Here is a 20,307-nt window from a genome sequence, read left to right as displayed (position 1 = left end):
AGTGAGACTCTGTCTCTATAAAAAAAAATATGAACCTGGCGTTGTGGTGGGCGCCTGTAGTCCCAGCTACTTGGGAGGCTGAGGCAAGAGAATTGCTCAAGCTCAAGAGTTGGAGGTTGCTGTGAGCTGGCGCCGAGCCATAGAAAAAAATTTTTTCATATCTCTATGTTAATATTTCTGGATATACCACCAAAATGCTTATGGCTGTTAATATTTCTGTATAGTAAGACAATGACAAATTTTTTATTTGGGAGTTTTTAATTTAAAAATTTAATTCTTTAAATAAAAAAATTTTAATTTTTAAAATAATCAATTTTCTTCATTTTTAATTTAAAAAACATCTAGTTTTTGCTCTCCTCAGCCATAAAAACAGCAGACATGGGAATTATCTGGCTTGAAATGATAAGGAACTTTCTTCAGAGAATGAAGTCAGTAAGACTTCTGGGCTTTTTTTTGTTTTTTTTTTTGTTTGTTTTTGTTTTTGGCCAGCGCTGGATTTGAACCCTCCACCTCCGGCCTATGGGGCCAGCGTCCTACCCCTCTGAGCCACAGGTGCCGCCCTCCAGTAAGACTTCCAAGATCACTCAGCCCAACTGGTGCAAAGAGGGAAAGTGACCCTTAGTCCTCATGCACCTGTCCCCTTAAAAAGTGGTGGTCACAGCTGGGTGTGGTGGCTCATACCTGTAATCCTAGCACTCTGGGAGGCCAAGGCAGGTGGACTGCCTGAGCTCACAGGTTCAAGCCTGCCTGAGCCAGACAGCCAGGCGTTGTGGTGGGCGCCTGTAGTCCCAGCTGGTTCAGAGGCTGAGGCAAGAGGATTTGCTTGAGCCCAAGAGACTGAGGTTGCTGTGAGGTATGACGCCACGGCATTCTACCAAGGGTGACAGAGACTCTGTCTCAAAAAAAAAAAAAAAAAAAAATTGAGGGTTCCATGCCTGTAGCTGAGCAGCTAGGGCACCAGCCATATACACCAGAGCTGGCGGGTTCAAACCCAGTCCAGGCCTGCCAAACAACAATGACAACTACAACCAAAAAATAGACAGGAGTGGCGCCTATAGCTCAGTGAGTAGGGAGCTGGACCCATACTCCGAGGGTGGCAGATTCAAACCCAGCCCCAGCCAAACTGCAACAGAAAAATGCCAGGCATTGTGGCAGGCACCTGTAGTCTCAGCTACTCGGGAGGCTGAGGCAAGAGAATTGCCTAAGCCCAGGAGCTGGAGGTTGCTGTGAGCTGTGACGCCAAGGCACTCTACTGAGGGCAACATAGTGAGACTCTATCTCAAAAAAAAAAAAAAAAAGTGGTGGTCACCTCAAGAGGTGGTACACTTATCAATGAGCGGTCACTACCCTGCACAGATGGGGATTGCCTTCAGGGCCTTTGGCAAGGCCCCTACCTAACATGAACCAGAGTTGCTATTCTCTAGTCAGACCTCATTCAGAACTGCTAACACTATGGAAGGGGGGCCTCCGTAGTCTTTTGACTGTTTTTAATTTTCAAACCCACCCCTGAAAGACCTGCCAAAAGAAAGAGCTGCAGGTTCTGAACAAGTGCCTAAACTCGGAGCGTCACGGAGGATGAAAGATCGGGAAAACACATAGATAATTCTTTCAGGAGACAGCTCTGAAAGGGCCGACGCCCATCCAGCTACCCGTCCGGGTCCCAGGTGGCATTCTTACAAACCAGTCACATGACTTCCATCCACAGGCCGTACTTGGGACACTGTAAACGCGGTCACTTGTAAACACACGGGAAAGCCTCCCACCACCACACCTCGGGCGACTTTGTGATTTTCAGTCCGGGAAAGGGAGATATTGAAAGCAAAGTGACGCAAGAGGAGAGGAGAGCTTATTTTAACGGTATCTAGACAGGAGCTATTCACGACAAATGGTCCTTATTCATGAACAAAAAGGAGGGCTGAGAGCTCCTACGTCTAACAGCACTGGGGGCTTCTGGTGCCACGTGACGCCAAGCAGCATTCCCACAGCACAGCCTAGAAGATGGGTTTTCCTGTCATTCACACTGGCCATTTCCAGCAGTCCTTCCCCTGGTTAATCCAAACTAATCAGGATTTCCTCCTTTAATCAGCACTTGCATTAGAATGTTGATAATATACTGCTAATTAAAAGGTAAAATAAAAAAATAAAATAAGATAAAAGGTAAAATGCAAGTGACCTTCCTCACACATCTGTGTGTCTGTCAGTTCCCACCACTGCCACTCTATGGCAGAGGATCCCCCATCTCACTGAGGAAGAAATGAAGGCCTCTAAGTGGCAAAGCCTGTCTGGCCTTTTGGCTCCTCGTCTGGTGCTTTTTCCTCATTGCATTTAAAGCCCCCAGTGCTGTTAGGTGTCAGGTGTCCTGAGATGCTCTTCTCATGACTGAACTCTTGAGAACGCCCAAAACCACAGCATCAGCTCAGAGCAAGAGCGGACCACTGACCCAGCATTACACGAAGGCCAGTGGGAGCAGAGGAAACCTGCAAGGGCTTAATAACCAAAGAAATGAAAATGGGGAAAGGAGACACACAGACACCCTGAGTCGCCAGGTAGAAGCAGAATATGCAAAAGAACCCTGGCGACCCTACTTCCCATGACCCCTCATCAGTTTGGGGTCACTACTCAGCCCTCCCTCCAAATGTCAGCAAAGTCTCTGGGGGCCAATCTCCAGTCTTTAGGAAAAAACCCCTATGACCCTGCGAGACAGATATTACTTTTGTCACTTCACTGATAGGCTAACAGATCAGTGAAGCAACTTGCTCACAGCCAGCCTGGCAACCAGGCTGAAGAATCCAGCTTCCTAACCCCCGCCCCACTCTCCCTTATCAGGTGGTTACAGACACCAACATCCGTTCCTGTCTGCGAATGACCTGCTGGGTGAGGTCCTTAACGATAGGGGTTTGCAAGTGAAACGGATTACAAGAGGTGCAGTCACATGCCTATGGTATAGCAGACCCCTTCACAGGGTCAGTTTCTGGTTTCAGGTATCTGCTGTCAAGGTATCTTGGTCCAAAAATATTACATGGAAGCTTCCAGAAATACAAAATTCTTAAATTTTAAGTTGCCACTGCTGTTCTGAGTAGCATGATGACATCTTGCGCCATCCCACTCCATCCTACCCAGGTCATGGGTCACCCTTTGTCCAGCATTTGTGCTATGTCACCTGCAGGTTAATCATACAGTGGCCATCTCTGTTATCAGACCAACTGTCACAGTATCATAGTGCTTGTTTTCAAGGAACCCTTATTTTACAAAAATGTCCCCAAAATACAAGAGGAGTGATGCTAGTACAGTGTTGCAATTGCTGCGTTTCATTATTGTTTTGGTTAACCTCTCTAAAGTTATAAACTAAATGATATGACAGCCATACACACCTAGGACAAAACAGTAAATACAGGTTCTGGTACTATCCGAGGTTTCAGGCATCCACTGGGGGTCTTGGAACATATTCCCCAAGGATGGGGAGATTTATGGGGCAAACTCAAGATCTGAACCTGGCACTGCACAGTTCTAAAGCTGGCCCTCTTTCCACTGCACATGTTGCCTCAAGACTGTAAGAAACCTCAGGAGGCAAGGTTTATTTTGCAATTAGGATGGCTATCACTGGTATCAAGAATAGATTTCTTCAGATGACCAGCATGACCTAGAACTTCTCTCTTATCTAACAGTCCTTTTGCTCTTTCTTTCCTCCTCTTTTTTTTTTTTTTGAGACAGAGTCTGACTGTGTCGCCCTCAGTATGGTGCCGTGGCGTCACAGCTCACAGCAACCTCAAACTCTTGGGCTTAAGCCATTCTCTTGCCTCAACCTCCCAAGTAGCTGGGACCACAGGCATCCGTCACAACACTCTGCTATTTGGTGTTGTTGTTTCAGTTGTCATTGTTATTTTAGCTGGCCCAGGCCGGGTTTGAACCCGCCAGCCTCGGTGTACGTGGCCAGTGCTCTACCCGCTGAGCTACAGGTGCTGCCTCCATTTGCTATTTCTTTTTTTTTGTAGAGACAGAGTCTCACTCTATTGCCCTCAGTAGAGTGCTGTGGCTTCACACAGCTCACAGCATCCTCCAACTCCTGGGCTTAGGCAATTCTCTTGCCTCAGCCTCCCGAGTAGCTAGGACTACAGGTGCCTGCCACAGCGCCTGGCTATTTTTTTGTTGCAGTTTGGCCTGGGCCGGGATTGAACCCGCCACCCTCAGTATATGGGACCTGCACCCTACACTGAGCCATAGGCGCTGCCCTCTTTTTGCTATTTCTGATCAAAACTGATTTTATCCACACAGAAAAGTACATGAGCAAAGTCAGCTCCTTGACTGGAAGGCCTGAGAGTGCAAACTTTCAAAAGAAACCGTTTCCTCTGACCCTGCCCTGCCCCCTCTTTTGAAAGTGTCAGTAGCAGCTACAAAAACAAAGATGACTCTTGTAGGGCCAAAGGAAGCTTGAGAGCCAAAGGTCCTGAAACCTGGAGGCCCAGGCCCAAGGGCACAGGCTTTCCCTCTGTGGAGGAGAGATCTGGCAGCAGCCCCAGCAAGCAGACAGAAGACCTGACAGAGCTGAATAAAGGGGTACAAGTCCACAGGGCTGACCTCTGCGCTGGACTTGAGGCCTGTGTGCCTAGTGATCTGCAAAAACGAGTTTACATAACAGGCCTTTGTGTTGTCCCAGATAAGGGGACAGAGTTTCAGTGAGGAGAGTTTCACAATGTTTTAAGAATTTAGAACCAGCTGAGATTTCCTGAGGACAGTGAGTGGGGAGCAATGAGGTGTGGGGAAGGGCACATTCAGACATAATCTAGGGAGGAAAACGGTTAACAGCAGTAATACTAAAATACATCCTAAATACTAAATACTAAATACCTAAATAAATACTAAATACCTAAATACGAAAATACATCCTCAATACTAAAATACAACATTATATTTTTTTATATTATAAATCCTAGGTTTTAAAACAAGAAATAGGTAGTACTGATAGTTTCTTTCCAGAGGGCACTGGGTGGCTTAGAGGATGAAGGAGGAAGGGAGATTTTTTACTGGATACTCTTAAGTTTCCAAATTTGGGGTTTTTTTTTCGAGACAGAGTCTCAAGCCATCGCCCTTAGTAGAATGCCATGGCGTCATAGCTCACAGCAACCTCAAACTCTTGGGCTTAAGCAATTCTCTTGCCTCAGCCCCCCAAGTGGCTGGGACTACAGGCACCCACCACAACGCCCAGCTATTTTTGGTTGCAGTTGCCATTGTTGTTTAGCTGTCCCGGGTTGGGTTCGAACTCTCCACCCTCAGTGTATGTGGCTGGCGCAGTAACCACTGTGCTAGGGGCACCCAGCCATGTTTCCAAATTTTGAAATTTAAGCCATGCCAATAGATTACCTATTCAAACATAATTCAAGAAAATTTTAAACAATTTTAAACACATCTAAAGTTTTTCCAACAAGCCTAAGAAGCAGACAGAATGAAGACCACTAGTCCCATTTCGCAGATGAGGATAGTAAAGTTCCAGGAAGGGAAAACCAATGGCCCAAGGTTGGGGTTGGAAGTAAGACCCAGACCTTCAGACTGAGGACTCCATAGCCTAACAGCAAGACTCAGGTTCACTTTCTTTCTTTTTTTTTTTTTTTGGCCAGGGCCGGGTTTGAACCCACCACCTCTGGCATATGGGGCCAGAGCCCTACCCCTTTGAGCCACAGGTGCCGCCCTCAGATCCACTTTCTTATGCAATCCTTATAGCTAGAGCCAAATGCAGCTGAAAGAGCACAGGACATGATCACCACATACGAGGTCTCAGCACCACAGCATACCCAGCCTGCCTGGAAAGAATCCAGCCGTGGACTATGAAAGTAGTATTAGCAGTAGTTGGATACTTTCCGGACAACCCTCCTATGTGAGCTGTCGGGGGCTATCTAAATGGTCCGGTTAACAGATAAATAACCTGGCTCGGCGCCTGTGGCTCAAGCGGCTAAGGCGCCAGCCACATATACCTAAGGTGGCGGGTTCGAATCCCCAGCACGGGCCCGCCAAGCAACAATGACGGCTGCAACCAAAAAATGGCCGGGCATTGTGGTGGGCGCCTGTAGTCCCAGCTACTTGGGAGGCTGAGGCAGGAGACTCGCTTGAGCCCAGGAGTTGGAGGTTGCTGTGAGTTGTGATGCCATGGCACTCTACCCAGGGGGATAGCTTGAGGCTCTATCTCAAAAAAAAAAAAAAAAAAACTTAAAATTGTTGGGTGTTAACCCTTATATTAAAAATCTTTCTAAAATGCCCAAAGCCACATTCTTTCAGTGAGTACAATGGCCACAACTGCAATTTTCACTAGATTCTTTAACCTTGAGGATCTTAGGGTCACCTTCATGAATTCAGAGATCAGAAAGGTGGTCAATGAGCACTGGGCCACACCCTGGGTTCACATCCTGGTTTTGCTACAGACTTTTAAGTTACCTTAAGTAAGCTGGTCACTTCATTTACCTTGGCCCGAGCTTCATTGTATAAATAAGAATTAAAGGCACATACTGAACACCATGTGTCTGTCGCTGGCCAAATGGGCATCACTGTGTCTTCAAGCAGCTCACTTTCTTTTGAAGGAGACAACAACCAGGTGATTTTAAGTTCTGGTAAGTTCTATGACCTGACACAAATGAGTAATAAGATAGTGGGTCTGGGAGGTCAGGGAATGCCTCTCTGAAGAGGTGCCATTTAATTTACACTGGGATCCAAATGATGAATTATCAGTTACATGTGATCTAGGAGCAGAATATGACAGGCAGGGGACGGATGCAAACGTCCAGAGGCAGGAGTGCACCTGGCCTGTTTAAAGGCCAGAGGGCTTGCCAGGCTGGAGAGCTGGGAGAAGGGGCAGAGGGGAGATGAAGTCAGAAAGGCAGATGGGTCAGAATCTGGATGCTATTCTGGTTGCAATGGAAAGTGAGTATAGAAATAAGGTAATTTAATTAATTTAGCATTTTCAAACTTCTTGGTTTTTATACACAGCAGCAAAACTTTTAATAAAATAACAAGAACTGGCTTCAATATACAACTAGATAAAAGTGGTATTGCTCTGACTGGTAGGGGAAGCTAAAGCCCTCCTGGCCCTCCCCCTTCCTCAACAGCTGTAAGCTCAGAGGAGCTAGAAACCACCAGATGATTGATCTCTAAGGCTCCTCCAACTCTAACAGAACCCCAGCATTACTGTCAAACGCTACAGGAGAGGCGGCTTAGGAGACAAAACTGGAGGACATTTTTGACCCAGGACAAGCCCTCTGAAGACTTTAAATTAAATCCCTCATGTGCACTTGCTTTCTGCAGGAAGAGCAACAATAAAATCTGGTTCATCAAGGGTTCCAGATAAAAATCACATCGCTGAAACTACAGGGACAGACAACAATCGGGATTGACAGGGGAGGGGGAATGAAAGGAGAACTGACTACAAAGGAACAAAAGGAACTTTCTGGGTTGATGGAATATTATCTATCTTGGATGTAGTGGTCACATTTGTCAAATTCACAGGTCTGTGCACCCACAATGGGCATTGTTTACAGTGTACAAATTAAACCTGTCAGAATAAAATCATGCTGCTGGCAGACACTTCAGAGGTATTTTACAGATGAGAAAACAGACAGAGAGGGAAAATGGCTTGCTCCTGCTCAGGCAGGAGACCTAGGAACCCCAGATGGAAGGACAGTGTCCTCCTAAGTTCACTGCAGCTCTGAAGTGGGCTCAGTTTCAGGTTTCCTGACTGCAAGTGAGAAGTTCAATAATTGCCAAAGGCTTTCCCACTCCAACAGGCTGTCATAAGGGACAAACCTCAATGCTTTGTAGTGAAAAAACTAGGGGGGAAATTCCCACCTAGTGTGTGCCCCGTGAGCTGGGGTTAATAATACCCGCTAGCCAGCAGAGAATGCACCTGCAACCCAGCTGGCTCCCAACAGCCTCTCAAGAAACAAACAGCCACTGTGACTCGGAGAGGTATTACCATACCCACATAACTCTTCTGCTCCGAGGCCCACCAGACTACTTCCTAAGAAGGACAATCTGGAGGTTACCACAGGAAAAGAAATAACAAACTGCCTGGCCCTACATTGCATAACCTGTGCTCAGTACACCCTGGGCTCCACTCAGACAGTTATCTCAACAGGTAAACAAGAACCCTGTCCTCTCCCTGACCACCATCAGCCCTGGGCCACCACTCCAGGCACAGGCCACTGACAGACTGTCATAAAGACACCGTGGCTCTTCATGCCTGTATTTTTACACTCCACTGTCCCTGCAGCTGCTGGCATCATCACTGGGCACAGACTCATGCACCGACACACTCCACCCATACCAGCCCTGGGTGGTCCTGAATGACTCAAAGCTGCCTCCTGCACCTCTCTCTTTTCCATCCTACAGAAACCAAAGAGAGTGCTATTTGTTTATTTTTTAAAACAAAACAAAAACCCCTTCAGGCAGGAGTGTCTGCTTCCTGGTCCCATCTACTCTAGAGGTACCCTGGTCACAGAAAGACCCTTGACTTACTTTTTCTCCACTGTGCTGTGGGAAGGAGGCACCACCCAGAAATTATCCCAATTTTACAGACAACAAAGACAAAGAGCTAAGTAGCCCGGACAAAGGCAACTAGGAACAGACCAACAACAGCCCAGAGAGGAACAGCGGCTGCAGGGCCAAGTGACGCCCGCTGCCCTGGTGGACACAGCCCCTGCCCTGTGCTGGCCTGGCCCTGTGCCCCTCAGAGTTGTGAAGATCATGAGGACTTGAAAACGTGAACGAAAGCAAGGATCTCTTACAGCGCTGTTTAGTGAAGTTACTGAGTGCTTTCTGCAAGCTAGAGCAATGCTCTGGCCCGTCTAGGGTCTCTTACCCGATTCGGGAGGACTGATACCTAGGTTACGAAACTGATTTCATTCATTACAAATATTATTTATCAAACCACCGCCAGGACATTGTGGCAACCACATCCTGCTACTTTTACTCAGAGCCATTGCCAAAGCGTGGTCCTCTCCCCCACCTTCCGGTATCTGCGAAGTTTTCAGTTTCCATCAAACTCCCGCTGGGGGAGGGGACCCGTGCAGGCCCCAGACGAAAAAAGTTCCACCACCAGGTCCACAAAGAGACTGCAGGGAGGCGTGGCCAGGCCGGAAATTCTGACAAAAAGTTTTGGCCCTCAGGTCCTAAAAGCAACTACTTCCTGATCCCTCCTCGCCACCGGAGATGTAGCCTTCGGGCCGCGTTCCCTCCCGACGGCAGAGCTGGGGGCTCCAGCTGAGCCGGGAGGGACGTGCTCCCCGCACCCCGCGCGCTCCGCGAGTACCTGCCACCTAACAGTCTCACAGCTGCCCTCGGCCAGCCAAGCTGTTTCGAGCAAAGGCCCCCAGGGGCGTCAGCCCGGGAGGGCAGGGCCTCCTCCTTCACAAAGCCTCGCCCCTCCCCCCAACCCAAAGCCGGGGCCTCTGGACCTGAACCCAGCCCAGACCCCAAGGCCCAGGCCTGCACCGACCGGAGGAAGAGGAAGGAAAGCAAGGATTAGCCAGAAACCTCGGCCCAGTGCGCGGGGTGCGCGCGGCGGCTGGGGTTCCGCTGCCCCCGCCCCGCCTGACGGAGGAGTCTCCCGGGGACCCCGGGCAGGCCTCCCACCTTGACCCGCTTGCCCTGGATGTCCAGCGTCTTCATGGTGAAGTCAACGCCGATGGTGCTTCCTTGGCGCTCCGAGAAGGCGCCGGTCTTGAAGCGCTGCACCACGCACGTCTTGCCCACGCTCGCGTCCCCCACCAGCACCAGCTTGAACAGGAAATCATACTGCTCGTCCGGGTCCCCGGGGCCTGGGCCCGGCCCCGCCATGCCCTTGCGGGAGCAGAAGGACCGGCACTCCGGACGCTGGGGCCAGCCTGGGCTCACCCAAGCCGCGGGCCGAGCTCTGTCCGCTCCAGCCCGGGGGCCGCCTGGCGACGTGGAGCCGCCGCAACACCTGAACAGGCGGCGCCGCGGACCGACAACCTCCGCCCCGCCCCGGCCCGGCGCGGCTCCGCCCCTGCCGGACCCGGAGCCCTGCGGGCGCGGCACCGCCCCGGACTCGCCTAACCCGGCCCTCCGCTCGACTCCCGGCGGGCCCTCGGCTCGCGCCAGGCCAGGCCCGCCCTCGGCACCGCCCCGACTCCGCCCACGGACCCGCCCAGTCCGCTCTGACCCCGCCCCAGAGCAGACTCCTCCTCCCTCCGGCACCGCCCCCACCCAGACTCCGCCCTCGGCCTGTCCCCCACCATCGATACCCCGACACGCCCACACTGGGGATTTTGTGTGGCCCCAAACCACTACCCACTTCAGACCTTTCCTCAGCCCGGAGCACAGGTCCTGTCCGGTGCCGCCCGCCCGCCACCTTCCAGGGGGTTGGCCAGCCTGCCTGGGCTGTCCTACCCGCTACCTCCCAGAGCCACCATCAGGGGCAGGCCCGAGGCAGTGGTGGGGCCCCTGCGCCTGCGGGCCTCGGGCCTCGGGCCTAAAATGGCTTCCTCCAGACTGGATCGCTGGGGAAGGGGACAGGCACTGCAGTGTTCATGCCGACAAGTGAAAATGCAGAGTACCTCTCACAGACGGATGGCAAAGGTGGTAGCATTTTCCCACAGTGAAGAAAGGATAGGCAGGAAGAAAGGAGAAGGGTTCAGCGAGGCCAAAAATTTACAAAACTGGGGAGGATGCCAAAATCCTTGTGGGACAAGGGACCCACTGCGAAAGGCAGCCTCGCAGTGGTTGAAGCAGCTGCCCAGGTGGCTCGGGGTCAGCCAGTGGTTGAAGCAGCTGCCCAGGTGGCTCAGGGTCAGTCAGTGGTTGAAGCAGCTGCCCAGGTGGCTTAGGGTCAGCCAGCTCAGTGAGGCTATGGTCCACTTAGGGGAACTGACCCAGCCAGAAATCACCAAGAAGAAGAACAAGGGAGACTTGAGGGGTGGGGGCGTCTGTGGAAGGGCAGACCAGCACTCCGGAAGTCCAAACATCTGTAAGAAGCTTAAACTAGATCACATAGGACTCATCCCCAAAGGACTTTAGAGCACCCAAGATGGAAGGGGATTGACGGTACCCCCTACCTTCTTCACACAGCCCCCCTTTTTTAGCAGTCTACTCTTTTTTTTTTTTTTTTTTTTTTGAGGCAGAGTCTCACCCAGAGACTGCAGTGGTGTCATCATAGCTCACAGCAATCTCAAACTACTAGGCTCAAGTGATCCTCCTGCCTCTGCCTCCTAAGCAGCTGGGACTACAAGTGCCTGCTACAACACCCAGCTAATTTTTTCTATTTTCAGTAGAGACAAGGTCTCACTCTTGCTTGGACTGGTCTCAAATTTCTCTGCTCAAGTGATTCTCCCACCTCAGCCTCCCAGAGTGCTAAATTACAGGCACGAGCCACCTGTGCTGGCCTCTATTTCTATTTAATTCAATAAACTTGACAAATGTCTACTATAAACCAGGCACTATTCAATAAATAGAGGGCCTTGGTATGTACCAGTGAACAAAAGTGGGCTAAAACTCAAACCCCTGCACCAAGAGCAAGTCCCCCCACACAGCTTCTACTGAAGCCTACTGGTCAGCTTCTCAGGCCAAGTGAGGAAGAGACTGGCTGAGGGAGCAAAAGCAGACCCCATGGCCAAGATTAAAGAGTGGTTTGTTTTGAAACAGTTTGAACTTCAACAGTCCCAGACAGGGAAGCCCAATATGCATTGAAAAGCAAGACATCCACTCAAAAAAAAAAAAAAAGTGCCAGTAGTAGAGGGGCAGTGTGGAGGTGCCAGAAAGAACTGGGTGGTGCTACTCACCTCCCTGTGAACCTTTCTGCTCATTAGCCAAGAGGGGGCTGGGAGGTAGGCTGGGCCTGCTGGCCCTGCAGGTGGGCTACCCGTTTCAGTGCTGTGCAGCCAGTCTGAGCAGGTGGGAAACCCCACCTGTGTCATCTGCAATGTTACAGGGAATGGGGTGGGCACCGGCAGGATGCTAAGAGGGGAGGCAGGTTTTCATCTCATTTATAAATAGCCCTAGAGCAGATGGGGTCAGGAGCTGAGGGTGCAGAGGAAGGAGGACTGGGATGAAGAAGACCACCTAAGGCCTGGGTAACTCATCTTCAAACAAGAGGGAGAGTCAGTTAGACTCACAGGGAGAAGAGGAGGGAAGTCGATGGAAAAGTATCTACGGAAAAGTTGCCTTTTGGGAAACTGTGGGCAGAGCCAAAGCTAATAATAACAGATATTTTTAACCAAAATCTCCTGAAACTGGTTCTGTGGCCTCTGAGTAAAGAGCTCAGCCAAGGTGACCACATCCACACCAGTAGTCACACCCACCCAACCAGCTACCACCCCATCCCAGCTATTTCCGGACCGGGCAGGAGCCCTGCTGAGACAATCCCTCATCTCCCAGGGCTCTCAAGAAGTCTCAGGGTATCTGCCAGGGATACCTGTAGGGTTTTCCTCCATTCTGAGCCTGAATCCTAAGAAGCCATGATGAGACTGGGCAGGGGAGGGCCTTGTGCACAGAAGGCTGGGAGCAGGGGACAGGAGCCCTGGCTTTTTACAGTGGGCCAGGCTCCAGGCACTTGACATTTTTTCCAGGAAGGAGAAATGCCTGATGTCTGAATGCAAGGAGGTGCCCTTGAAGACAAACCCATAACTGGGCCTGAACACAGTCCTAGAGGCTCAGATGTGGGTCAGTCTGTCCTCAGGGCCCTCTGATGCCTCCACCCATACCACAGGACGGCCCTGGGCCTCCACCCATACCAGAGGACTGCCCAGATTGCAAGGCAAACTCAGAGTTTGCCCTGGGTTCAGTCCTGGAGTCTCAAGTAAGGAAACTAAGGCTATGGTCCAGAGGGACTTGCTCAAAGCTGTGGCCACAGAGAATACAGAAGGATGGCTCTGCCCTCACTTCAGCCCCCAGGTGAAGCCTGGGATCAGGTCCCTTCCTTGCTGCCTCAGGGCTGGTGCTTCAGGGGCTCCCCCTGAAGGATGGCAGGATTTTTCAGTGATTCTGCATATCCTGCTGCAGGAAGACGAGGCCCAACAGAGAGAAAGAGCACCCAAACACCCCGTCTATAAGAGGAAGGGCTTTATCCACCAGCCAGGAGCTTCCGGCATAGAATTCCAAATGGCCGCACTCCCCGACTGGCTTGGTCTTTCCCTTTTTATCGACAGTCAAAAAGTTCCACCCCACAGGTACCCTTCTCAGTGGCCAGTGTGAATCAAGCGGGAGATGCTATTCCAGCCCCTATAGAACCACAGGATTTCACAGAAATGGAAATTTCCAAGTTCTAGGAAGTTAAGTTTACAAATTCCCAAGAGCTGAGTCACCATGGCTCACCATGGAGAGGACCCTGCAGGTGTATCCTTGTGGTCTCCTTGAGAAGACCTGTTCTCCTAGACCTCACCATTCTCGGGTATCTCCTCTCAATCCCAGTGCCACTGTCCCCTCAGAGCATTTAACCCAAGAACAAGCTGCAGGCATGGAAGTTTCCCTTTCTTATAAAAATCTTTAAGGGCAGCGTCTATGGCTCAAAGGAGTAGGGCGCTGGCCCCATATGCTAGAGGTGGCAGGTTCAAACCCAGCCCCGGCCAAAAACTGCATTAAAAAAAAAAAAATCTTCAATAAAGGCCAGGCACAGTGGCTCACACCTGTAATCCTAGTACTCTGGAAGGCTGAGGGTGGTGGATTGCCCTTAGCCCTGGAGTTTGAGACCAGCCTGAGCCAGAGGTCAGAGGAAGACCTCCTCTCTAAAAAAAAAGCATTGTGGTGGGCACCTATAGTCCCAGCTACTTGGGAGGCTGAGGCAAGAGGATCACTTAAGCCAAAGCAGCAAAATCAAATTCCTGGCCCCCAAATAAGAGGGAGCAGGACTTAGAGAAGACCAGCACTGGCTGCTGACCCATGGGTGCAGGTCAGGATTGACACATCATCTTGTTTTTTCAAGAGAGGATATGTCTTTTTAGAAAAATTGGGGCTGGGTGCGTTGGCTCATGCCTATAATCCCAGCACTCTGGGAGGCCAAGGCAGGAGGATTACCTGAGCTCACAGGTTCAAGACCAGCTTGAGCAAGAGTGAGACCCTGTCACTAAAAATTAGCTGGGTGTTGTAGTGGGCATCTATAGTTCCAGCTACTTGGGAGGCTGAGGCAAGAGAACTGCTTAAGCCCAAGAGTTTGAGGTTGCTGTGAGCTATGACACCATGGCACTCTACTGAGGGTGACAAAGTGAGACTCCATCTCAAAAAAAAAGAAAGAAAAATTGCATTTTTTAATGTTAGCCACTGATTCCTCTTCCTCCCAAACCACATTAAAAGGTGAAATAAAACATAGGCAGCCAGTTAGCAAATGCTGTTTTATACATTCCAAAATAAAAATAAATGGATTCATACAGTAGCAAAATATTTGTACAAAACTGATGGCTGAAATGTTCAGCACCTAGACAGCCTACCCGGGGGGCCAGGGATAGATCCCTACCCTCAGCACATGAGGTAAGAAAGGATGAGTGAGAAAGGAGCAGGAGACCTCAGGCAGCCAAGGGCAGTGGTCGGGAAGGGACACAGGAGGAAGAGTCTGTCCAGGACACAGTCTTCTGGACTCCAGGGAGAGCCCCAGCTCTGCACTAATATCCCAGGAGCCTTTTGGCTTCTTCACTCTGGGCCTGCAGGGTCTCACTCGCATACTTCTGGAGGAGTTCCATTTTCTTCCTTCGTACAAGAGCCTCCTCAATCTGTGGGCATTAAGAGTAAAGGGCTCATGCCTCACGCCTCAGCAAAGCCCCCCACCCTCTGCCAGAACCCAGCCAGAAGGAAGTCCCTCAGGAGGTCTGATTCAAATACCTAGATGGTCCCCAAGAGTTCAACTCCCTCCCACTGGAAACATTTGAACAACACAAAGTATTTATTGGTTTCATGTCAAGAAGAGAGTCCCGCCCCTCCTGGGCCCTCCACCCTGTTAGGAGAGCAAGGACAGGACCCAGAGTTGCCGGGAGCCCGGCTGCAGTCCTACCTCTTGCTGCGATGGCACAGGCACGTGGGCGATGAACTTCTGCTGCCCGTCATCCCCGCCCTTCTCCTGGCTGCCTTCCTCATCCGACTACAAACAGAACGACCAGAGGTCCCTCAGCAGGAGGCCAGCTAAGTAAGTGCTGGTACCTCTACGAGACATACTACCCTTGGAAGATGGACTACTCTGCAGCTATTTAACAGAAAAAAAAAAAAGGAATGAGGGAGTTCTCTACTCAAGGCACGTTATTAAGTAAAAAAAGAAAATGGGCCAGGTGCCTCCAATCCCAGCACTGTGGGAGGCTGAGGCTGGAGGACGGCCTGAGGTCAGGAGTTGGAAGACCAGGCTGAGTGGCACAGCAAGACCCCATTTGTACAAAAAAATTTTAAATTAGCTTGGTGTGGTGACACATGCCTATCATCTCAGCTACTCAGGAGGCTGAGCCTCGCCTGGGTGATGAAGTGACACTGTCTCAGAAATGAAAAAAAAAAAAAGCAATAGCACCCAGCCCGCAGCACCCGGCTGGGTTTTTCATGAGTCAGGGTCTCAATCTTGCTCAGACAAGCCTCAAACTCCTGAGTTCAAGCAATCCTCCTGCCTCAGCCTCCCATAGTGCTGGAATTACAGGCATGAGCCACCATGCCTGGCTATTTTTTAAATTTTAAATTTAAAAAATGTACCACGTATAGAAAAAAGACCAACGCAGGCTGCATATGAGTCAATACAAACTACTAATAACTAAAGGTACAATGTAGACTTGGAAGTGAGAGAAAGGACTCTTGAGGTGTGTCAGAAGCCCCCTGTTGACAGGCTCTGTGGCAGACCCCCTCCCACAATCAGTCCCCACACTGCTGAGCAGTGTGAGCTGGAATGAGAAGCCTTTGGGGGCACATGCTGTTGGAAGGAGTATAAATTGGTATGATCACTCTGGGAAACTGACTCACGCCTACCCCGAGACCTGGCAATTCTCCTCCTCAGCATGTACACCATGGACGTACTGCAGGAGAACAAGGAAGGTTACGCAGCCCTTGTTGTGTTACAGCCCCACAATGGGCACCGCACAAATCCCCATAGACATCAGACTCAAGAGAGGACAACCTACTCTGTGCAGGCACAGGCAAAACTCATGGGTCAGCAAAGGTCAGGAGAGCTGAGCCCTGGTGCAGAAGCAAGCAACTGGGGCAGAGGTCATGCTCTGCTTTGTCCTGGTACTGGCTGTGTGGCTGCATGAAAACCCAGTGGCCTGCACGCTTAGGCCTTGCGCACTTCTCTGTATCTGGAACAGTGCTCAGCAATGAAAGGAATATATATAGGGTCTCCCAATAGTCACCCCTCAAGTTTCCATACACAGGGAAGATGGGAATTTATAGCTAAATGTACCTTTATTTACAAAATACTCATTATGAATATCTCATTACAAAATTTTACAAAATATTTACAAACTACTTTCTACCTGTTGGCCACCTCTTTGTAAAATGTTATGATGAATACTCTGTAAATAAAGGTACATTTAGCTACAGTTCCCCATTTTCTCTAGATGGGGTAACTCTAGGGATGACTCCTGGGAAACACTGGACTACTGAGGTCCACAGCCAGCTGGATCTCAAGGGCATCATGCTGTTATATAAAGGCCATCTCCAAAGGTGACATATAGTGTGATCTCATTTACAAAACATTCTGAAATGACAAAATCTTAGAGCTGGAGACGGGTTAGGCTTTGCTGCAGTGAGAGATGGTGAGAAAGGTGAGTTGTGTCTGTGAAGAGGCAGCACAGGGGTTTTTGTGTAGAGGGGACAGTTTTGTGATGTGACTACACTTCAGTCACTTGGATCTACGCATGTGATAAAGTGACATGGGACTCAAAGTGCTCGTAACACCAATGTCAACTTCCTGGTTTTGCTGCCACTAGAACGACATAAAGTTGCAAGTACTGGGGGTGATTAGGCAAAAGGCACACAGCATTTCTCTGTGCCACCTTTTTTGTTTTTTGAGACAGAGTTTTACTGTGTCGCCACTGGTAGAATGCTGTGGCATCACAGCTCACAGCAACCTCCTCAGACAAGCCTCAAACTCCTGAGTTCAAGCAATTCTCTTGCCTCAGCCTCCCAAGTAGCTGGGACTACAGGCACCTGCCACAAACCCCACTATTTTTTTGTTGTAGTTGTCATTGTTATTTAGCTGGCCCAGGCTGGGTTCAAAACCCACCAACCTCAGTGTATGTGGCTGGTGCTATAACCACTGTGCTACAGGCACTAAGCCTTTTTTTTTTTTTTAAATTAAGAGTCAGGATTTCACAGTGTTGCCCAGGCTGAAGTGTAGTGGCTATTCACAGATGCAATCACCACACTGCAGCCTCAAACTCCTGGGTTCAAGCCATCTTCCTGCCTTAGCCACCCAAGCTGCTGAGACTATAAGCACATACCACCATGCCCACCTTATACTGTCTTAGCAACTTTCTGCAAATCTATAATTATTTCAAAAGAAAAACAGAAACCATCCTCCAGTGGCTTTCCGCTGCTCTTTCCCAAAATGCAGGCCTGCATATCTGCTCCACTCCTCAGCCTCTGCTCGTACCCTGTACTCACGCTTTCTGCACTTTGCTCCACTGGCCTGTGGTCTTTCCCTCACACCCACCACGGGATCCCCTAGAGCAGTGGTTCTCAACCTTCCTAATGCCGCGGCTCTTTAATACAGTTCCTGTGGGTAGCGAACCACTGCCCTGGAGCGCTCGGTTCCCCTGCTGGCAGATCTGGGCTAGATCTGGGCTGAGGGGTGAACTCCCCAGCAAAGCCTCCACAGGCTGCTCCTGCACCCAGCTGCTGCCTAGGGGCTGCCGTTCATTGTCTCTGCTCACTGACTGCTCCCCCTAGACTGTGAGCCACATGCTGAGCTCTGCACTGGCACAGCCCTGCACCTACCATGAGACCGGCTCACCATAGCTGCTAATCAAACACCTGCTGAGAGCAACGAACGTTTGCATTCCCCCCAGGTTGCTTCAGACCCTTCACTGACCCCTGCTGGTCAGGGAGACCTGAGCAGGAGCCTGAATCCCTAAACCTCTCTAAGCCTGCTTCAGAGATGTCACCGCAAGCTCCTTACATGGCATCACCTGTGTGTGGGTAAAGAAGAGCAAATCAGTTCTCTCTGGACCTATCTGGGCAGCAAGGCTTCCACATGCCAGGCTCTGCAGAAGAGTCTGGGCCTGGAGGTTCTGCCTAAGAGGGAGGGGACCCCAGTTTCCATTAGTAAAACAGGGACATTAGACTATGAAAGAGCTACTGGCACTGCCACTCCAACAGACACAGAGGTCACAGGCTAAAAGTTGCAACGGCAGCCTGTCTCTAAGAAGGAAGGAAGGAAACTCTGGAGTAAAGCACAGGTGATGACACGACAATCTGCTCAGAGCCATTCCCTCCTGAAGCCCCCTGCAAGCCTGTGAAGTGGTCTTCAAGCCACTCCACACACAAGCAAGCTGGGCTTGGAACCCACCTAGTTTCTGTGCCAAACTTCCTCCCTACCACGCTTCATGGCTCAGAGCAGAAGGCAGGGAGCACCTAAGGGGATCAGCTCCAATACCTCCTCCTCGGTGACAGCATAGATGTTGATTTCTTCCTCCTCTTCCTCCTCTTCTTCCTTTTCTCCTCTTGCCAGCCGAGCCTCTCTCTCTGCTTTCCACTTTTCCACTAACTCGGCTCTAACTGAAGACAAAGCAGACCAAGTGCTCTTATTCCAGTGTCTAGACAAACTTTCACACGATGCAGGAAAGGCCATGACGGCCCCTCTGGAAAGGGACATCCTCATTCTGCCCTGGAGAGTGGGAAATGGATGTGGGGGCAGTAGGTCCACAATAGCTGTGGCTTGAAGTTGCTAACAAGGGAGCTTTTCAGGGAACATCCTTGGATCCCCCCAGACCAGCAACCTGACTGGCTTCCCAAGATGCCCACATGAAAATGGAGGAGGCAGGAGCCAGCACGCTGGACAGGAGCTCCGACGCTGGCCAGCTTGCCTCCAGAGTCCCAGCTGGATGTGTCCCCTGGGGATTAGCACTGACATAGTCCTCACTCAGCTGCCATGAGGCTTCACAAGGCGGCCTCTTAAAGGCCTAGCACAGTGTCCAGTGTGGGGGACGGGCTCACACAGCGGCACCTTCTTGCTCTAGCACGGTGTCCGGTGTGGGGGACAGGCTCACACAGCGGCACCTTCTTGCTCTGCATCATTAACCCTCCAGCAGATCTAAAAGCTACTGAAGTGGGCACCATTTCACACCTTCAAGAAAGGCCAGCCTGAATGTGGGTCTTCTGGCTTCCCCAAACTACTACTTCTGGTCCAACATAGCCCTGCCTGTCTTGACCACAAGAGGGTCAGGGGAATTAGCTGACTATTACATCTGAATACCATTAGCTGCAAAGAAAGCCCCTTCTGGCATAAAACACTATTGAAAACCCTGTTTTCAAACGCAAGAACAGAAACCAGATGCCATCTATCGTGAAAAGAAATGCCCAGAGACCTACGTTTCTTTTCATATTCCTGTTCCAAAGGCACAATTACGCCATCATCTTCATCTAGGTAACCGTAGTACTCAAAATCAATCGCCTTCATGAGCTCAGCACGTGTCTTTCTGGGAGGAGGAAGAGCTACAAGAAACAGCAGTAACTTAGCTGAATTCCCAAGTCACAGTCACACTTGAACCAAGCCTGGTTCCCTGAAAATAAGACACTGTCTTATATTTATTTTTTCTCAAGAAGACCCACTAGGGCTTATTTTCAGGGGATGTCTTCCCCCCTCTGCACTGAAATGCATGGTGTGGCTATGCAGATATGCTGCATAGCCACACCCATCACTAGGTCTTATTATCAGGGTAGGGCTTATATTTAACAAATGCATAGAAATCCTGCTAGGGCTTATTGGGGGGTAGGTCTTATTTTCAGGGAAACACAGTAGCACGATGCAGCCATATAGCAAGTATGTTCATGAAAATAACCATGAAATAGTCCCTTCTCCATACCATTCAGAGGATTAAGTGGTGCACCTCTTTCTTAAATCAGAGCTTTGACCCAGTTAGTCCTTTTAAAAGATATTTATCCTAATTAAAAATAAAAACAAACACAAGCTCACAAACCTTTATGGACAGAGACAGGCATCACAGTATTACTTCTTCTTTTTTTTGAAACAGAGTCTCACTTTGTCACCCTGGGTAGAGAGCTTGGCATCATAGCTCACAGCAACTTCAAATTCTCTTGCCTCAGCCTACCAAGTAGCTGGACTACAGGTACCTGCCACAATGCCTGGCTATTTTTAGAGACGGGGTCTTGCTCTTGCTCAGGCTGGTCTCAAAT

General features: G+C 50.1%; 2 protein-coding genes across 2 annotated transcripts in view; both read right to left on the bottom strand.

Moving 5' to 3' along the window:
- RAB43 (RAB43, member RAS oncogene family) overlaps positions 1–10,088 on the bottom strand; it is a 41,118-nt gene extending 31,030 nt beyond the window's left edge. The window contains exon 1 of the mRNA XM_003796205.3: positions 9,613–10,088. Within this exon, the coding sequence (XP_003796253.1) occupies positions 9,613–9,816 (204 nt within the window). The 5' untranslated portion in view covers positions 9,817–10,088. The remainder of the gene's footprint in view (positions 1–9,612) is intronic.
- Positions 10,089–14,302: 4,214 nt separating this feature from the next.
- The window catches only part of ISY1 (ISY1 splicing factor homolog), a 30,316-nt gene continuing 24,311 nt past the window's right edge, over positions 14,303–20,307 (bottom strand). Inside the window, exons 8-11 of the mRNA XM_012809242.2 lie at positions 19,483–19,605; positions 18,548–18,669; positions 14,975–15,061; positions 14,303–14,696 (exon numbers count right to left, since the gene is read on the bottom strand). Coding sequence (XP_012664696.1) covers positions 14,589–14,696; positions 14,975–15,061; positions 18,548–18,669; positions 19,483–19,605 — 440 coding nt within the window. The 3' untranslated portion in view covers positions 14,303–14,588. The remainder of the gene's footprint in view (positions 14,697–14,974; positions 15,062–18,547; positions 18,670–19,482; positions 19,606–20,307) is intronic.

This window comes from Otolemur garnettii, unplaced genomic scaffold, assembly GCF_000181295.1.
Source record: "Otolemur garnettii isolate 467f Iridium unplaced genomic scaffold, OtoGar3 scaffold00101, whole genome shotgun sequence".
Classification (NCBI taxonomy): domain Eukaryota; kingdom Metazoa; phylum Chordata; class Mammalia; order Primates; family Galagidae; genus Otolemur; species Otolemur garnettii.
The sequence above is the reverse complement of the archived record's forward strand: the minus strand, read 5'-3'. Positions and strand labels throughout refer to the sequence as shown.